The sequence below is a fragment of the Cydia splendana genome, chromosome 14 (genome assembly GCF_910591565.1).
Source record: "Cydia splendana chromosome 14, ilCydSple1.2, whole genome shotgun sequence".
Lineage (NCBI taxonomy): Eukaryota > Metazoa > Arthropoda > Insecta > Lepidoptera > Tortricidae > Cydia > Cydia splendana.
In genome coordinates this window covers 7,141,834-7,161,273 of record NC_085973.1, presented here as the reverse complement: position 1 = coordinate 7,161,273, position 19,440 = coordinate 7,141,834, and the positions used below count along the sequence as shown (strand labels likewise).

The following is a 19,440-nucleotide window of genomic DNA, read 5'->3' as shown; positions in this document are numbered from 1 at the left end:
GCCATCATCTCTGATAATGCCAGTCGGCTCAAGAAGAGCAGGCACATTGATGGTGGCAAGAGACCGACGGACTATGTCATTAAGCGACGCATGTCTCGAAAAACGGCCTGCACTTTTTTGACAAGATAATCCGTGGTGTCCCAGTCGGTCCACGTCCGTGCCACAGGAGCATATGTGTGGCGTACACACCGAAACCCCGAGTCGCAAACCAGTCGCCAGTCTAAGGGAGGCCGGATCCAAGAAAGTACCAGTATTGGGGGAAGGATGGGCATGTAGCCAGTAACCGGCTTCCCGGGCTCCGACCGCCAAAAGCCTCGCGCGGTCTGGACCTGTACAGTTGTTTAGGAGAGTATTGTAAGTTAAATCACAGTAAACATTTAGTATTTAGTTTTAGTTGTTAGTTTAAGGTTTTGTGTAAGTATTATTTTAACATTGTTGACAATATTGGCTACAGACTGAAATAAAAAATCGAGTTCAATAAAAAGGATTTGTTCCGCTATGTCTAGTGAGATGGTCAGATTTGATTTGATTTTGAAAAGACTAGCAATTAATACATCAATTTTAGGATTCGAGCACGATGAGCAGATCCCAGACACTTAAAAAAAAACGAAATATCCCGCTTGTCACTGAACGGAAGAATCCTCATCCTCAATAGGCATAAAGTGAAATCGCGTAAAGGTTGGTTGCCTCACACAGTTTATTAACCCGGCGTATAAGGTCCTTCGGATAAGCGACGCGTTAAACGGCTACATTGTGGATATACCACTTTGGACAACTATAGTTCACCGCGGTATACAGTACGGTTACCATCAGTTTGTCACTGACATAAACGCCGTCGAGAACGTAATTTACTTTCTATACATCTCGCTCGCACTCGCATATTAGTGCAAACGGGACGTATAGAAAGTAAATTACGTTCTCGACGGCGTTTACGTTAGTGAGAAACTGATGGTAACCGTACGGGTTCCCTCGAGTATCATGCAAGGGAGGTCCGAAATTTTTGAGATCTTTAGTGCATTTGCATGTGCGGTTTTTTTTTCATAAGGCATATTTCAAACCGGCTGTGAATAGCACTAGATATAGCAGCAGCATCACATAAATTGACCTTTGGTAGACCTTTACCCTTACCATAAGTTTTCCGCAGCCTTAAACGCTAGTGACTGCGTTACGACAAACGAAATGCATCTCGCTTGCACCAATGTAAGTATGAGAAGGTGCATTGTGTTTACGCAGTCGCTAGCAAATATGGCAGTGTCATACTCGTGGTAAGCTAGGAAGGGTACTCGTAGAGAGTACGAACTGTGTTGACGTTGGTAAGTATACGACGTATAAGGTGCAGCGGAGCAATTTCAACTGCGGGATAATTTCAACTAATCGAAATATCTTCCATGTTTTACATTATTAACTAGAGTCAGACACAACACATCTTTTTCGCTATCTGGACATACATGGTACTCTAGTTAATAATGTAAAACATGGAAGATATTTCGATTAGTTGAAATTATCCCGCAGTCGAAATTGTCCCGCTGCACCTGTAACTGCAGTGAGTGTGCACCTTAGGTGACTTCGGATGTTAACAGCCTTAATAGAATGAGTGACGTTCGCCGCCGCATTACTGCCGCGATTATAACGACCATTTTATCAAGAAAATTTACAGATACAGCGGCGACAACAAAGACACCGCAACAGTAAGTAATGCAGCTGCACTCGACATAAAAATAGTGCTTTTTATAAATATTTATTATATTGCGGGAATCATAACAGCTATGTAGCAATGTTGTGACGCTCACAAGCAATGGAAATGGGTCTAAATGTGCAGATTCTTTCATACAATACAGCCCGTTATTATTGCTCGTGACTTCAGCAGATGATCTAATGTTGTCACAAGATTAGTTGTTTGCCGCCCTATTTTCACTGACATACAAAATACGTTCTTATCTGACTAGTTAAGTGACCGTAAGAAATGTAAACATTAGTGAAAGATAGATGACTGCTTGCACATTGTTTAGTAATGCTAGAGTTGATAGTACGTGAGCTACTGCTCCAATTTTTGATGTGAAAACTTCTTTAGCGGCGCTGTGCACTTTTTGTGATGGGGAAAAAATGTTAAACTCGCGACAGGTCACGTGACCGTAAGATTCGTAAGACGTAAGGCGGACACGTGACCTGATCGAAAAACTGTTACAATGTCATTGAGTTTTCACTTCTGCCGGCACTCTCGGAGTGCAACCCGTTGTTTTTTTCTTACGTTTCTGCAATACATGCCATATTTAGGTACTTTGATAACTAATCGAAGTATCTACAAATAAATTAATTAGAAAATATGCATACATAAGGATCACTAGGTTGATTAACTCCTAAAAGTTAATCCACGCGTATCCCTCGCGGCAACACTCACTTTGTGAAATTGTCTAGTAATACACGAAATTCTGTACTTACTTCCAAAGTTTTGAATATTTTTAGACTAAGAGAAGGTTCTAAATTCAAACACAAAACTATAACTTATTCGTCTCAAGAGTCTAGAGAAATTAGAAACTTTAGATTTGCAATCATAACCATTCCTGTAAACATTGTAAACTGAGCGTCGGTGCCGTTTCAAATTATTTCGCTTCGCAATCATATCCACTTTAGGCGAAGCAATGGGACGATGCATTCGACACGGTACCCTAAAAAGCCAACACAATATCCCCGATATCGCCGCGGCACAAGCCCTGGGGTAGGTATGATTTTAATCGCTTGGTCGAGATGATCTCTTGGGTAGACCAGTATACGTGGCGCTCTGATTACGCTGGACCGTGGAGGTTTAGACGTATTAGTAGACCTTAGTCGGAATTTATAAATTGACATTTACATTTCACGTCGATAAATAGCATAAGTCGCGCGACTTTTATATCGAACAAGAATGACATGGAGTCGCGCCAGTAGCGGACATGCTGTTGCTGAACGTATTGTGCTGATACCTGTTCACGCACCCGCGGGCCGCGTTAAGAGTCTACGATCTTATAACCTTAATGGAGAGTTAGAGACTTTGACACTTCAAGCCATCTAGCACAGTTCCCCAGTCCTGTGCAGTGTGCTTCTCCCTATTATAGTTCACGCACGTCACTTTGCGTGTTTGAACTCGTTGGAGAGTCTTCTTTCCTGTGTCCTCAATAAATGGGCTCCCCTTACAATTCATGGACGCTCTCTATACTTATTAAGGATCTCGAAGTCACGATACAGATGTAGTGAATAATTATTTTCCTTCGTCTTGCTATTTCAGTCAGTGTCGGGCCACAAAGTACTGACGTTGATTGAAGTAGCATGACAAAATACGAACGTTTCCGAGAAAATACGAAGGAAAACAATTATGCACTACATCTATACACTGGTTGACCCTAGAACTCGACTCGGTGGCGCTCGCGACACAGTAAAAGTGCACGACATGGGCATTATGCAACAAAGTGCATTGTCCGGGACATTATCTTGCGGATTTATCTTCGGCGAGTGCCTCGAAATCGCAGATAACATCTTACGAAACGACCAATCCTTTAAAGCACGTGTATAGACAGTGAATAACTTACACAAAATCTTATTAACCTCGACAATAACATAGGAATATCACTTCTGTTACAAAAGCAGTAAGTTCCAATTTCCCGGAAAAATTTCACATGATGGTAAGAGCTGATGAGGGTTATGGTGATGCACACGAATGTGGTCAAGTGCAGACACCAGAGCTCTGTTTATTGCTATCTCGAGGCTAATAAATTAGTTGTTTCACGGCGCATGTGTAAGTGCAAATAAGGTACGGACAGTACCACAAAACCACAGGTTTCTTTCAGCTGAAACCTACGTCTCCGTCTGAATAAGTAGGTACGTTTAAAATTTCTAGCTGTTTCGTTATCTGCTTTTATTTCCGGTATACATTATTATAGCTTTTCTTTACACTTTTTTGTTAAATTAATAGTGATATCTGTATAAAAAAAACTAACATAAACAACAATCTCTCTGCTTTGCCTTAAGGTTTACTGGTAGAGAATGCTTTTTGGCATTAAGTCCGCCTTTTGTACGATAAGTTTTCTTTTGTGCAATAAAGATTAAGTAAAATAAATTAACTGTGTAAATGTCGTAATTCCTGATTTAAAGCTTTTTTTTTAAATATAAAGTTAAAATAAATTTTTACTTAATGTGTGATACCCGTTATATTTTTTATATTATGTTCCCGAAATTAAAGAAAATGTTGCTTGTTTTTAACCCCAAAATTGGCAGTATGAAATAGCGGTTTTAAAGTTAATCTCCTAACACTTTCACGTCCAGCTTTGAAGGACAAAAATCAGGATTATCAAGTAGATAACATCACGGCGTTCGCAATGATCTCATCCACAAGGCAAGATATCCATCCAATGCTAACTGCCCACGGCTACCAAATCAACGGAGTTGAATCGAGCATGAAATTAGAAAACCGCTCGCTGATTATCGCATATAGATGTAGAATGTATGAATTCTGATTGGTCTATATCTCACGTATTTGGTGATCTATTTCATATTGAAGATGATAGCAACTACTTATGACGAATTCATTACTGTCTGTAGCAGTATCAACTTGATAAGTTTTGTATTGGTTTCACAAAATCTTTAAGACCATAGAATACTTATTACTCGTATGAGCTTGATACTAATAATTTCATTTCATTTCTGTTAAAAGTATTTTTTAACTAGTTATAGTAATATCCAGAAACTACTTATTTAAGATGATAAGGAGTTGAGTTTTATTATAGGTATTTTCGGAAGCATATAAAAACATTAACTAAGTGCAATGCTACTTTTTGTTATAGAACAGAGAAGAAGTGTAATTTTAAAAATTTTCGTGATCGGCTTGCTTCCATCAGGCCAAGGTAATTTCATCATCTTAGCCATCTATTTTTTCAATTATAGATCATTAAATTAATTATTTTTATAGCCGATCTATCAATCCAGATTTATTACGTAACACAGAGGTCAGTCAAATAGAGTTAGACCAAGATAAGTCTGCAACGATTTTGATAGAGCACGCAGTGCAAGTGTTATTTTAAACGTCAAACTTCTATGAAATTATGACGTATAAATAACACTTGCACTGCGTATGCTATCAAAATCGTTGCAGACTTTTCTTGGCCTAACTCTAGTACGATGTTGAACAGTGAATCCATCAGAAAACTTAAATATATTTGCATTAAGTGATTGATAAACCAATTCATTTAATGGACCACGTAGAAACGGTGGAAATGACTATCTTTGTATCTTCCGATTGCGATATTTTATAGGGCAGAGAAACAACATGACTTGCTGATGTGATATGACTATTTACGAGAATAACTGATTTAGACTTCTATTTCAATAATGTTACGACGAATTAAGTTCTGCTAATGACATACCTATTGCGACTATGGGGCTATTCATAAATTACGTCATTTCAAATTAGGGGGGGGGGGGTCTGGACATCGGATGACGGTAGCATGAAGTAGGAGGAAATGGGGTCATTTGAAGCATGATTTTTGGATGATTATAAGGGGGGGGGTGGGGTTAAAAATCGTCAAAAATCGATGACGTAATTTATGGACAGCCCCTATGCTACTACTATACTTGCCTTTGTGACAAAACATGTTAGTAATTGGTCAATAGCAGCTGCAGTCGCACCGAATGCATAAATGGACGAGGAAGTGTCCAATTTGGGCTCGTTTCTGGCCCGATAAAGATACGAGTAACATGCTCCGTAAATTTTATTATTTCCTCGCCTCGAGAACGGTTACCTTAACCTATACCTAAAGGTGCGTTCGGTTTTATACTGTTGTAAATTTTATCCGTTATTTTTGTACACTAAGGCAGCCTTTTAATGCTAAGTAAGGCCAACGTAGATAAGAAGTAGGTACCTACCTATATAAGTTTTAAGTACCGTCAACCGGGGTGAATAGGGATGGCTGGGGTGAATAGGGACAAAACTTAAAATGTGATTTACACATTGATTTGTGACAATTTCCAAATAACAACCCATACAAATTGTAGCATTCGAAATCTACCATTTTGTTTCATCGAATGATACAATGTGTATAAGTATTTTTTAAGAAGTTTCAGGTACACGCCGGTTGACGGTACCAAGACCTACCAAGTCTGAGAAGTCGCGAGATAAAAATACCTAGTATAAGGGAAAGTACTCCTAGGTACATTTTTATAATAATTTTCTTATCGAGTGGCAAAGAAGGAGGCGGCGGGAGGGCTGTGTTGCAGCACAGAAACCGATAATATTTATGAAATCCGTGGTATTTTCCAATTGTTTTATCGATATAGGTAGGTATTAAAATTACCGGTGACAAATGTGCAGCAAGAACTCGATAATCCTAAATCTTTCCAAGATTTACATATCGATAAGCAAAATGTATAAAATAGCAACTCAACCGGGATTGATACCATCACTATCACATCAGATATTGATAAAGTATCAATTTCATATTCCCTCGACGAAGCACTATTTATATACTCGTAAAGTACCGGTCTTGTCAATCCAAGCGGCTCAATGCAATTGAAACTAATAAAAATGCAATTTACGTAATGCGTCTCGTCTGTATAATGCCTTCCAATGCTAAAGGAAGTATGTTCATATAAACTTCATATATGGTTGCTGCTTTTCATCTAGCTTAGCAACTACCCTTTAGGACCAAGTCTAATGCATTCGATGAATAATAATATCTTTTGTCGCGGCGAGTTGTTTTGCGCAAATAGTAAATGGCCAACATATTTATACGATACATAGGTATACTACGGCGTATGCAAAAATAGCGTTTTATAAAGAGCATTGTCTCTACGCTACTATTTACTGGATAACGAAACCGCTATTTAGACAGATAATTGCTAAGTGCTCTAATCTGGCTCTAATTTACTAAGTGCGTCCATGCAATTTAAAAATGGTTGAGTAAAAACATAGCTATGAGGGGTATAAGTGGATAAAATTCATCATACTATTGGTACGTAGTTTACGGCTCATCATAACTCTCCAAACACATTATATATTTCGATAAATAACTATATAAATAGATAATAAGAAATCCACTAAGTTCTATTTTCTTAATATCCGAAACGCACACGAGCAACAATATCGACAGGAGTATGTGGACGAGACAGTAGGCACATTGTCCCTCTTGTTTCAGAGTCAAATATGTGAGACGGTCTCGCCTGCTGAGTGCTGACTCCGTGCGTACAATCAGGTAGGTACAACTGGTACAAGCATAAAATGCCCATTTCAGCAAAGGCAACATGTATGTACATAGATACAATTGCGATTTCTACATAGGTACAAACGAACTCCAAGATTTTTTTTCTGGCTTTTAACAATAATATACCATGTTTTTAAATAGGTCAATATAGTCAATTTGTTTTAATTTTTTTGGCATCTTTATATTTTTATTTTAACGCTAGAGCACTTCTAACGCTTAAAAAAAGCCTAATTAAATATCCGGTTCTATTATTAGAGCCCATTAGTATACAAATCCGACTACTTTTAACGCCAAAGGACTTAATATTTTCGAATTTTGGCAATCTTATTTTCCACTTCCTTATACTTATTTTCATCACGATTGCCAAAACTTTGACGGAGGCGAAACCAAGCTTCAATTTATCAGTTAGTTAATTTTGCTTCTTAAACGCGATGAGTCTATCAGTTTTGCTAGTCAGCAGTATAAATAATTACCTGTAACCAAGATGGCGCCGCCTGACTCGTCGAGTCCTCGAGCCGGTGTCCAGGGAAGACCACCCGCCGCTATCAGAGCGCGCCAAAGCCAAATTCCTGGCCTCCGTCGTCCGCGCGCTCTCCAGCAAAATCGCTGTGTATTTCGTTATCAACATGTTGCTAGAGCACTGTTACACATTACTTTTAACTCACTATTTTTGCACTGAATAATTCGACAATGTTATACAAAGGAAGTTTCAACGTTTTTCTGCGAACCGTCGGAAGTTTTTAAACGAAAAGCAACAAGTAAACTAACTAAGTCGGGCCCGGCATCCGTCTGCCGTCATGCCGCGCTGGTCACCACATCACATATCATGATTATTATCCCTCCGTACAACGGGATATTGTGAATTATGTACTCCTACGCTTTAAGTTCAACCGAGTGTTAAGAATAAGGGCACGTTCACACTCGGCTTACAGTCAACGACGAAAAATCTGATTCAGCTCGTGGTCGACGTGTGGACGCTGACTGATGTCTCACCGTGAGCCACAAACTATAAGCCTAATACTAATGTGCCCTAACGAAATAAAAAAAAGACAAACGATTTGCAACATCAACTTACATGAATCAAGACAGCAACACACAGACTAATTGACAGACAGCTAAGCAAAATAGATTAACATTACACCGTAGGACTACTACATTTAAATCAGGAATGCGGAAATTTCCACATGAATATGCATTAAGTGGGATATTTTGCCGGCGACAGATAATTGGGTAAAATGAGGTGCCTATATAGGGAAACCTATTTAGCGTTTTGAATAAATTATGTGATAGATTATACTACCGCAATGAACATTTAGTATTCATAATTTCATACATATGATAAAGAGCAATTACAGTGTACCTAAAGCCAATATTACCTACTCTACTTGTCGTGTTACCTTCGGATTTTACTCAAATATTAAATTAAATTGAATCCTCATTATATGTATATCATGTGATAATTATATCAAGTGGCGTGAAGCTTACAGACTACCTGGTTGAGCTTGAAACAGTATGTTATTTGAAATAACTTATTTTAGATTTTTTATGATCATCGTAGCCAATATTGATATACTTACTTGCTAATAGAGCTATTGAGTGATACTGTATTAAAAGCTTAACAATAATAGTTTACGCAATAAATATGTAGTTATAAATAAAGTAAAAAAACATGGCATTATTTGCTTTCTTAAAAAAACTTTAGTTTTGTCATAAGAAATTCCGCTTTCTATAAAATCGCTAAAATTATATCTAATGCATCGTTTAAGGAACTGTCGGGAATGTATTCGAGTAAAGGATACGGCATTACGGCAATTAAAGACGAAACGGCACGGTCGTTGACCAAGCGAATCCTGGCGCAAATAAACAATCCGCTGTAGAAATAGTCGCTGTATCGCTTACTTGGTGTTTGAGCCGCGTTTAGGACTTTCCGAAAATAAAACCACCAAGAATATAATGCCTTGTATATGACATTTCGTGTAAGTACAATATTTCTTCAAAAGTTGCTTTGTCACTAAATAAGACTAATCAATTATCATACTACGAGCCCCGATGCAAATTATTTGGTCTAGTTCCACGCAACAATTTTGTTTATTTTCATAAATTTTACACATGAACATAAAATGACCCAGTAATGGGAACCATAATAGCAATGTTTAATGTAGTTTATTTTGATCGTATAATAAAATTGTATGAGACTTTTATTGCTGAAAAAAAGGACTTTTCAAAAACGTTGTCCAAATCATATTGTCCTCTCCTACAGCACTGCTGCATGCATCCATGCATGCCCATGGGCTCGAAACAAAATTGTCAGTAAGGTATACTCGGGTAATTCCGAATGTCGAAAACTGTCGGATAATTACGAAAAGAGACTCTTATTATGATGGAATTTAGGGTGATTTTCATCTGAATTTCGGAATTATCCGACTTTCGGTATTACCCGAATACACCTTATATTGGCAGAAGCAATAGCTTTCCCTAGTAATAGCCCTTTCCACATATGTTGTAATCCTACCACCCGTCAATAAAAAAAAAAAAACTTTTTTTTTTCTTTCAGTACAAAAAGGTATTTCTTGTATTTGGATTTAGTTATTGCAGAGTATTACCATATAAAATTAAATTACATTAGTATAAGCATTAAATATTAGTAATTTTTAAACAAAAACATTATTTTTGAACAAACGCGAGAACCTCAAAAAATGGTCTCACTAGACGAAAACATGTGCATCGGGGCTCGTATGTCATCAAGCAATTGATGTATCAACATCAACATAAATGATGTAAATGAATAAAAAAAATGCCTTACATCTACAATTTCTTGATAGAATAACAACTTTTTGAGAAATACTTGACACATTTGGAATTCTTGTAATTTAATACGCTAGAATGGTAAGAATGGAAATGATATAAAAAAAAAATTCAGAATATTGTTTTAAACTAACTTTCTTTCAATTACCAAGTGTTATGACAGGGACAAACAAATACACCAAGGATCCCCTAAGCAAACGTATGCTATTTACAGAGCTTATAGATCTTAGAGAGACTTAAGAGTCATCCTTGACTCTGAGATGAAACAGCGTGGAAAGATGAAAGCACCGTAAGCAAACCGAGCGTGGAAACACAGTCTACCGGTAACGGATTGGACTATCTCTATCTGTAGCTCAGATCTGAGATAATTATCGTCTGTAGTCTAGTCAACGATGGCAATGACCTTGGGCAACTTGGCGATAATATTTTCGTGATCTTTGTGAACTTAGGTACTTTATGTATTATTTGAAAAGATTTTGTAACTAATATTTAAAGTGGTCTTTTTTTATGGTGGTGCGAGGTAAAATGTAATGTTTCAACTATTTTCCGAATGTTTAAGAGGCCTAGCCCAGATGATAACCGTTGATAGAAAATGCCAATCAAACTCAAATAATGTATGAAAACAGTCACATGACATGACTTTTGGAAGCGTCTGTCTTCCCGATAAACAAAATCTAATCGTTTGACGTTTGTCGATGTTCAATTGTTATCTTGGCTATGCTGGGCATCAGGACACTTTGTTTACACCTAGTACCTATATAGCGAGCTAATTCAAGCAGGCGTTCTACATGACATTAAAGCTCTCTCTACGTGTTGGATCTATATCCCCACGCACGCCTATCAAAAGGCCGGGATTTATAGGCCCGTGAAATCATAGGAGATACAAATAATAATTATTCAGCCTATATACGTCCCACTGCTGAGCACAGTAGTATAATTGTAAGATAAAATACAACGAGAAACTCCCCTTAGTGTCAGTATCATTATCTTTGTTGATCGGAATACAAGAGGCTGTATCAAGCGCTGTTATCATATTGTGCATCTTGGATTGCTTACTGCGATTTTATTCTTGGTTGCAATTAAAACTACAATGACTTTACGATCAGTGACATCCGTATATTTATGACCTACCTACGATCTATACCAAACGATCAACTGTATTATCTTTGACGAATATGCAAATAGGTATCAATATCGTTTATTTAATTTGAAACCAATATGTTAACGGTTCGCGTTTGGTCACGTTGTTCTCTATATACTGATCTGATCAATCTGTCTGTCATCGGGCGCGGAGAGCTGCGGCCCGCAGTCTGCGCCGGTCCGTCACCGTAAACGCAAGCTCCTGATGAGACTCCTCGGTACTGCCCGTTTTTAATATATTTAATATGTCTGTGTCTCACGGAAGTTTTGTTATTAAAAATGATCTGATCAATATGAAATGTAAACCGAAAATAATTCATAATCTACCGCGATTTAATGATGTCTAACTATAGTGGATTGGTTCAAGAAAAAATATGTTTGTGAATCGATTTCCTTTAATTTCATAGAAAGTATGTAGTTATACTTATATTCTCGTCTAATGCATTGTTTCGTCGTTCTTTTACCATGACCGGGATAGGTGAAGAATAAGAAGGTCTTCGGAAGTCCTAATAAATTCAATGACGCCATTGTCTTGTATGACCATTCAAATACTTACACAAAACGGCAACGTTGAATTACAATCCGTACAATTTCGAATGACTAGTATTAACATTAAATTCCCTTTTAAATTGGCTCGTGTCTGCAATACAGTATGAAACTCGTACAAATAAATAAACCAAACGTATGTAAATAAATCCAAGAGATGTTCAGCTAAACAGCAAATGTAAGGCATCCGATCGTAAATAATCTTAAGCGATATAGGGCCCTCGAGGAAAATTAACCACAAAATAAACGGGTACTTAAATAAAAATAAGAATAATAGGTACAATTGAGAATTTGATCGAAATAAAATTTCGCAACTTTTCATGTAAAAGTTATTACAGATGAATCTGATACTAAATATTTGTATCTCTTTCATGTTTTTTAGGGTTCCGTACCCAAAGGGTAAAAACGGGACCCTATTACTGAGACTCCACTGTCCGTATGTCTGACCGTCTGTATGTCTGTCACCAGGCTGTATCTCATGAACTGTGATAGCTAGACGGTTGAAATTTTCACAGATGATGTATTTCTGTTGCCGCTATAACAACAAATACTAAAAAGTACGGAACCCTAGGCGGGAGAGTCCGACTCGCACTTGTCCAGTTTTTTTTTTGGTAATAGTTACGCTAGCTAACACTTACGCTTATGTACACATCTTTGACATCTTTATAATAAAAAAAAATAGTCGTTCAACACCTGCATGGCTCCATGTGGCTCCACCGCTCCATGTGCATAAAGCGACCTAATCTCATACAATTCTAACACCCGTGAGCAATTTATGCGTCTAACGCGTACCAATTTGCACGTTTCTGTATTTAGCAGACGCAGTAATGCGAATTAATGGTGTAATAGCCTCAAGTTCGAGGCTAAATTGGACCTGTAGCCGTTAGGTCCTTAACGAACGGCTCGCACCATATACGGGCTCCATCAATTACTTGGTGACATTTCTTGTTATAGGTCACGTCTGGTATTTGGTAATCGTTAAGTCCGTTATTGGCGTTATTGTAAATGTACATACAATTAAACTGGAGAAAGGCATTTTCTCTAGATAATTTAGAAGGTAAGTTTTTATATTCGTATCAGTAGAGATCGCCAATGTAAATAATGTAATTGTTCAATCGTTATCCCAATAACAATTGATATTATATTCGATATTATTTATTTAATAAGGTCTGTTTTTCTATCCAACCTACCTACTAAAATGACATTTCCATTGCATAATCTACTACCCAATCCATTATAATCACTACTGAATGTAATTATAGTATGAATGATTTCATATTATACCTAAGGTGCAGTACCTATTTAGATTGGGTAGTAATTTTAGTAGTATCAGGAATATAAAATGTCTTATACTTATCAATTTAGTGTAACTATCCTATGCTTATACATTTACTGATTCGTTTTTTTTGACCTCAAAATGGACACTAAATATATTTTTATTTTTAATATATTTTTTTACATTTTTGTCCTCTTCCAACGCTTGCTTTATATTCGGCACAAATTAGCCAATCCTCGTAATGGTTCCGCTGCTGAGAAGACAAACTTCTTAGGTTGTAATAAAATAGGGTCATGTCAAATATACTTAGTTTAGCAAATAATGTGTCTATTTCCGCAAACGGAACACGTTCCAATATGGGGCATGCTCTTGACACAGTTTGCTCAAAATGATGGTCTGTCTATCTTCGATTACTCATGTCGTTATTATAGCGTGCTCGAATAACACGTGTATGTCTTGATTCAAAACAACATAGGCCACTAAGTGGTGGGAACTTCAATGTTGCAAAAAATAACGTACCTAATCAATAAACGTGTTAGATGTCTGTAATGGAAACGAAAGGAAGGTTTTTTTCATGTAAATAATGACATCTGTTATCTGCTATCTAAGGATAAATTAAATTTACTTCGCAATTAGTCAATTACTCTTATAATAAATATTTAAAAAATCTTAACAAATCCCGCAGGTAAGTTAATTGTTTTAATTTTATTCATCTTGAAATCATAATCAAGTAAACAAATCCAAATTTAGACAAAAGTTTTTCCTGATACTTCGTTAACAAAAAATAGTGATGAGTAGGTGTCAATTAGATCATCACATTTCCTATTAAGCTAACAAAAAATATGCCTGAATCATATTAAAGTAGATATAAGTACATAGTCGAGTGCCTAACAAGATATTAATTTAATTTTAATTGTGCAACAAGTCACTGAACTCTGCAACTTTAATACTTTAATTAAGCTCTAGAACTAGATTTACGCTGACCAATTGAGTTTATTGGCTTGACCGCAATACTATAATACAATCACTGTTTTTTTTTTCGCACAGTAAACTTCACTGATATCAAACGATTGCAAGCAAGATTACACACTTGTGCAGAATTCACGGTCGCGTATGAAGTGTTCGCGAATTTCGCGCACGCGTCGTCGCGCCGCGCCGCTATCCAATCGTCCGATCGGAAACATCGACTCAAGCGCACTGAGTACGCGCTCCGAGTCCTGTCGCCTAATTCACAAATTACCTCAACTGCACCGCTCGTCACTAGTACAACTTGATACAAAGATCTATTAAAATTATACGTAATTGGAGACCAGAAGTAAACTGGTTCAGCTGAAACGATGCGCACGCGACGTGGAAAACAGTCCTGCTGAACGGTTTAATTTGAACTTGGAATTTATTAGCAAACGGGATGGTTTTGGTCGTCTTGTATGCGACGCCGTTGGTTTGGGATACTGCAAGGTCCTTCACCTTTTATAATTTTATCTAAATAGAATAAAAGGAGGTTCACGTGAAGTCCAAAGCACACAAGAAGCTTAAAAAAGGAAAACACACTGGTGTTTTCTTTTACCTATAATAATGTAATGTAATACGCAAAGTTTATAATCTTACCAGCCATACCTACAAGTATCTCTCCTATGATTAAATTACACTTTTATTATAAGCCGTCGGCCCGCTTTAGCTAGAATCAAAAGGGAATCTTTTGCAACACAAAAAAGCAAAATATGCACCCGAGTGTTGATGTCGGCGAATCCTTTATTGTGATTCAAACTCGATAGTATCCGAGGACGTCCATTTTCCTGTTCTCGTGTCCAATAAAAAGCACAGTGGCCTTAAAAGGGCGGTGATTTCTAAAAAATGTTATACAACTTTCCTTTTCAAAGGGATGGGACGCATTATGTGGAATAAAGTTATCTGGGCATAACCTTTTATGGCGGCAATCGTGGCTCGTATTGCAAAAAAGATCAAGAACGGGTCGCCCATTGCGTAGGATAGTCGCTGAAAGTAAAATTTATTCATGGATTTCTATTTTTATACGATGTTAAAATGCAATAAATCTTTTTGCGGCTTATTATTACATAAAGATAACGCAGTAATGCTGCCAGTATTTACTAAATAAGTCTTTCCTATAATATTCACGTATGTTTGATGTCTTTTGTATCACATTGAAAAACATTTAATATGATAGGTAGAGATCGGTAAAGGTCTGAACGTCGGACACCATCTAGCAGTAGATGTGAAAATAACGTGTTACACTCGAAGACGATTTCCTTACCTTACCTACCGGTTTCTATAAATGCATTTAGGTCTGATTTACAGGAAACATCTAATAGTGTTAGGTTTATGCCATAAAATCATTTACCAAAGAATAAGACCGAAGCAGGATTTAATTTAACTGATACCTCCTAAAATATTCACTTTTTTCGCAGACGTGTTCTTTTTAATACCAAATAAACCGAAAGTCCTAACACCTCTCAAGGGTACACCGGTCTGAAAGACAGTTCTTCACTCCGAAGCTAATGAAAATTATATCACTTTTACCAACAAGGTTACCCTTTGGGGAGACTCACTAATGAAGCCTGGACTATGAATACATATTGGCGCATTACAGCTTCAATGAGGCTGCATAATTAATAACAACTGCTCTTAAGTCTTGCATTGAGACCCGTTTTAGTTATGCACTTGGAAATGGATAGAAGAGGACGTTTTGTAACCTTTTTGGCGGTCGTGTCTTACTGATAGGCCAAGGTTTTTTTCTATACTCATAGTCATTAATTACGAGTATTGATTGTACCTATATGAGTATCTAATAATAAACTCTAGTAAGATTTTTTGGAAGGCCAATTACAGTTACTTGTTTATTTAGCATTAAAAAAAAGCTCAGAGATGTAAGCATTAGGATATTTGGACAGATGCTAGATTTACCGTACCGTTTTCTAATCCTAAACATAAACTGTGTTAAGTTGGTACTATTCATCAAAAAAAGCTCATATTTTGTCGCAAAAACTACTGATAAGTAACTTTTTGTTGTAGTAACTGTCAGTTGACATTACATAAAATCTGCATGGAATCGTACATTGCTGAACCTCACTTTTTGAATTAACTTATTATACCGATCACAATCCATATCTAGAACATTCCCAAGTCTGTGACAATCCTTAATTAATTTACCGTCTAGTGAGACTCGAAACGCTAAAACGCTGTAATTGGTGGAGAGGACCGATTTCGCGGCTCTTAGCGTTTCTACCGGGCTTCATACCGACTCTATCAAGCTTTCTTACCGATAATTCACTCTATTAAAGCTCTAAGTACCAGTAGCGAAGTGTCTAACTTTACCGTTAGGCAAGGAGCTAATTTGGCTTCAAGATCTATCCATTGTGGAACTTAGGTGTGGTTTTGTCTCGAAATAGGTAAAGCCAGTGGAAATTGAGGTCCTTGAGTAGCTCTCTTGTATAGTAATTGTAAAATTCGGCTATCTTTCCAGGCAAAATCAAAGTCAAAGGCAAAGTCTAATTGTGCAGGGCAGACAAACTGAACCAGGCCGCGTAAAGGGGCTCACTGATTAACAGTCCGCCGGACGGTATCGGCCTGTCAGTTGTTCGGAACGGAACTGTCAAACTTTTGTTCTAACTGACAGGCCGATACCGTCCGGCGGACTGTTAATCAGTGGACCCCTTTAGGGTAAGTGGCCTCTTTAGCGATGAACTGACCAGATGTAATCTGCTAAGAACGGACAAGGGACTTGAAGCCGTGAAAAATTGGAAGAAATTACACAGCGACCAACATTTGTCTTACACTGCCAATGGGGTTGGCAATTGTCATAGAACTCGCAGGTTTGTATTGATGGCGCACATCATGAATCATGATTCTAGTTTGGCTCTATGAGATTTTGCTTAACAGGCCATAAAACTCCCAAAATTCTGTCATTTTTCTTAGGACTGACAACCTAATGGAAACCTTAGTTGGAAAACCTATGCTGGCGCAATCTGTAAAATACTTCAACCTGCCAATCCCATTGACCACCACTATAAAGAGTTTAACGACTGAGAAGAAGTTGTAAGGTTCAAAATCGTGAAGACAATACTTCTTTGTTGCAAACTGAGCAAATTGTCTTTAAAGGGGGCCCACTGATTAACAGTCCGCCGGACGGTATCGGCCTGTCAGTTAGAACAAAATTTTGACAGTTCCGAACAATTGACAGGCCGATACCGGCCGGCGGACTGTTAATCAGTGGGCCCCTTAAGAGTTAAGAGCAATTGGCGAATGTTTAGTTTATGAGTTCACGGTAATTTTGTTGTAGTTAGCAATTATAAGAAACAGCAATAAAGTAGTCAATTTGTTTCAATAGTTAACAGTTAAAGCGTAAACAATGTGATTGTAGTGTTTGGAGATTGCTTAACCTAAATAATATAACTACAGATATTTAACATGTAATATCAATACCACACACTGCACACACATATACTTGTACATTTTGAATTCAAGCAAGTATTTACATTTATTACTCGATGCGTTTTTAAAATCTATATTTTGTAGAAATAAAAATTTTGGATAGTTGTGAATCTTATCCGTAATGCTTTATCGAATGTTTCAAATGGGAAAGTAATTTTGACTGTCCATCTGTTACCTTCTATAAGGCTACGACTTACAAATACTGAACCGATTAGGATTAAGTTTAGTATGAAGAAACCTGCAGCCAGGGCTTAGGCATGATTCAAATAATTGCTCTTCTTTTAAATTCTGTCTTTACAGAAAAGGCATCTGAAGATGGAACGCCTAAAGCATCAGTGTCTGACCGAAGTTTCAGTTTCGGTTTCGGCATAAAAATCATCGGCCGAAGATTCGGTTTCGGCCAAAAAACAGCCAAACCATCTTACAACAACTCACAAAATTGTATTTTCGGTAATGTCCGATCGAAGATTCGTTTTCGGCATAAAAATCACGTTTCGGTAAGACACTAATACAGCAAGACACCTTTTTCATCACTCTTTTAGTAAGACCTTTTTGTACAATAAACTAAAATTTTCTCGATATAATTTTCCTCACGTCTTCCAATATCTCTCTAGCAACCCTATTATTATCAGCGTTCGAGATAATTCCGTACCTGATCCGAATCAGGTCTCAGTCCGGGTACAGTCCAACCACATTGACCAAACAATCGCAAATACTTTAACCCATTGACTTAAAGTATATTTTTGCTAAATTCATAACGCTAATAAATTTGTTAGCCAGTACATGGAACTGACATGGACACGTGGGCGAAAGGTACCCAGAACTGGTGCAATTAAACGCTGTATAAATAACATCAGATAAACAACTGCTTAGGTTACAGAGTGATAGACAACCGCACAAATTTCTTATGTTAATCTAATATGCTGAAGCAAAATCTACCTTAACCATAGCACAGAAAGTTGAGAATGCAGACAAACGCGAAATATCCTTACGAGCTTGCGTTAGTTACCTTGTGTACAGTACAGTTACTCTCGTATAGATATGTATATATATACAATTATATCTAAGGCAAAAGATTAACAAGCACTTGTTTAAATTATGTAATAAGTAGAACTCATTCAATTTCATTTAAAAGAGTGAATAAATAACAGTATTAAATAAATAGCATAGACAGACGTCCATAAGTACACGTATACTCATAAGTTATGAGTCATAACATAATTGTTCTAAATTAGAGAAAAAATATAATACAACACTCTTTATTGCACACCTCACATACAAATATTAAATCAATCAAAGATCTATTTCGAAAGTTACCCGGAGCAAAAGTATATGTCAACGAACACTCAAAAATCTATTTGCAACCGAATTGACTATGTACACAACACTTTCAGTGTCATTCTAATTACTTAATCAAAATGGTGTCTGAGTGATGAAATAAATGTAATGATGACTGTCTCTGTAAAAACACTGAACAAAAATAGCCGTCATTTCGCAGAAATACACTTCTGAAAATACACAAATCATGTACAGTTTTAATGACAATTATCTGCTTATAGCTACAGCTACACTTTATCATTCAAGCAAAAGAATTTACGATTGTAAAAATGAAATCAAGAATTTATTGACTCGCTATAGTAATTAGATTTTTTGCGGAATTTGAAGAGTGAAATGAATTGCCAGTCACATACCATTTGGAAAAGGAAACTAACATACGTCTCGTAGCAAAGAAATTCTATTATCATACATTAAATTCCTAAGACAAGTATTGCGATTAACTAACAAGAAATCAGTCCAATCAAATGAAATTGTTGTGATCAATTGATTTGTGTTTATATACAATTTTGATCTTAAGTAGGTGTTGTACATATCCTTAGGTTAAAATACTACCTATGTATTAACTTGTTTGTTGATAACTGCATACAATAATACCTCTCCAGGATATCGTATTATATTGTTGTAGTAATTAAAACAATTTAATACAGTGGCGAACTTTAC

The 19,440-nt window shown here is 36.9% G+C and overlaps 1 protein-coding gene across 1 annotated transcript in view; it reads right to left on the bottom strand.

The window, feature by feature from the left end:
* The window catches only part of LOC134797134 (protein sprint), a 197,258-nt gene extending 189,104 nt beyond the window's left edge, over window positions 1-8,154 (bottom strand). Inside the window, exon 1 of the mRNA XM_063769375.1 lies at window positions 7,700-8,154. Coding sequence (XP_063625445.1) covers window positions 7,700-7,854 — 155 coding nt within the window. The 5' untranslated portion in view covers window positions 7,855-8,154. The remainder of the gene's footprint in view (window positions 1-7,699) is intronic.
* Between the last annotated feature and the right edge of the window lie 11,286 nt (window positions 8,155-19,440).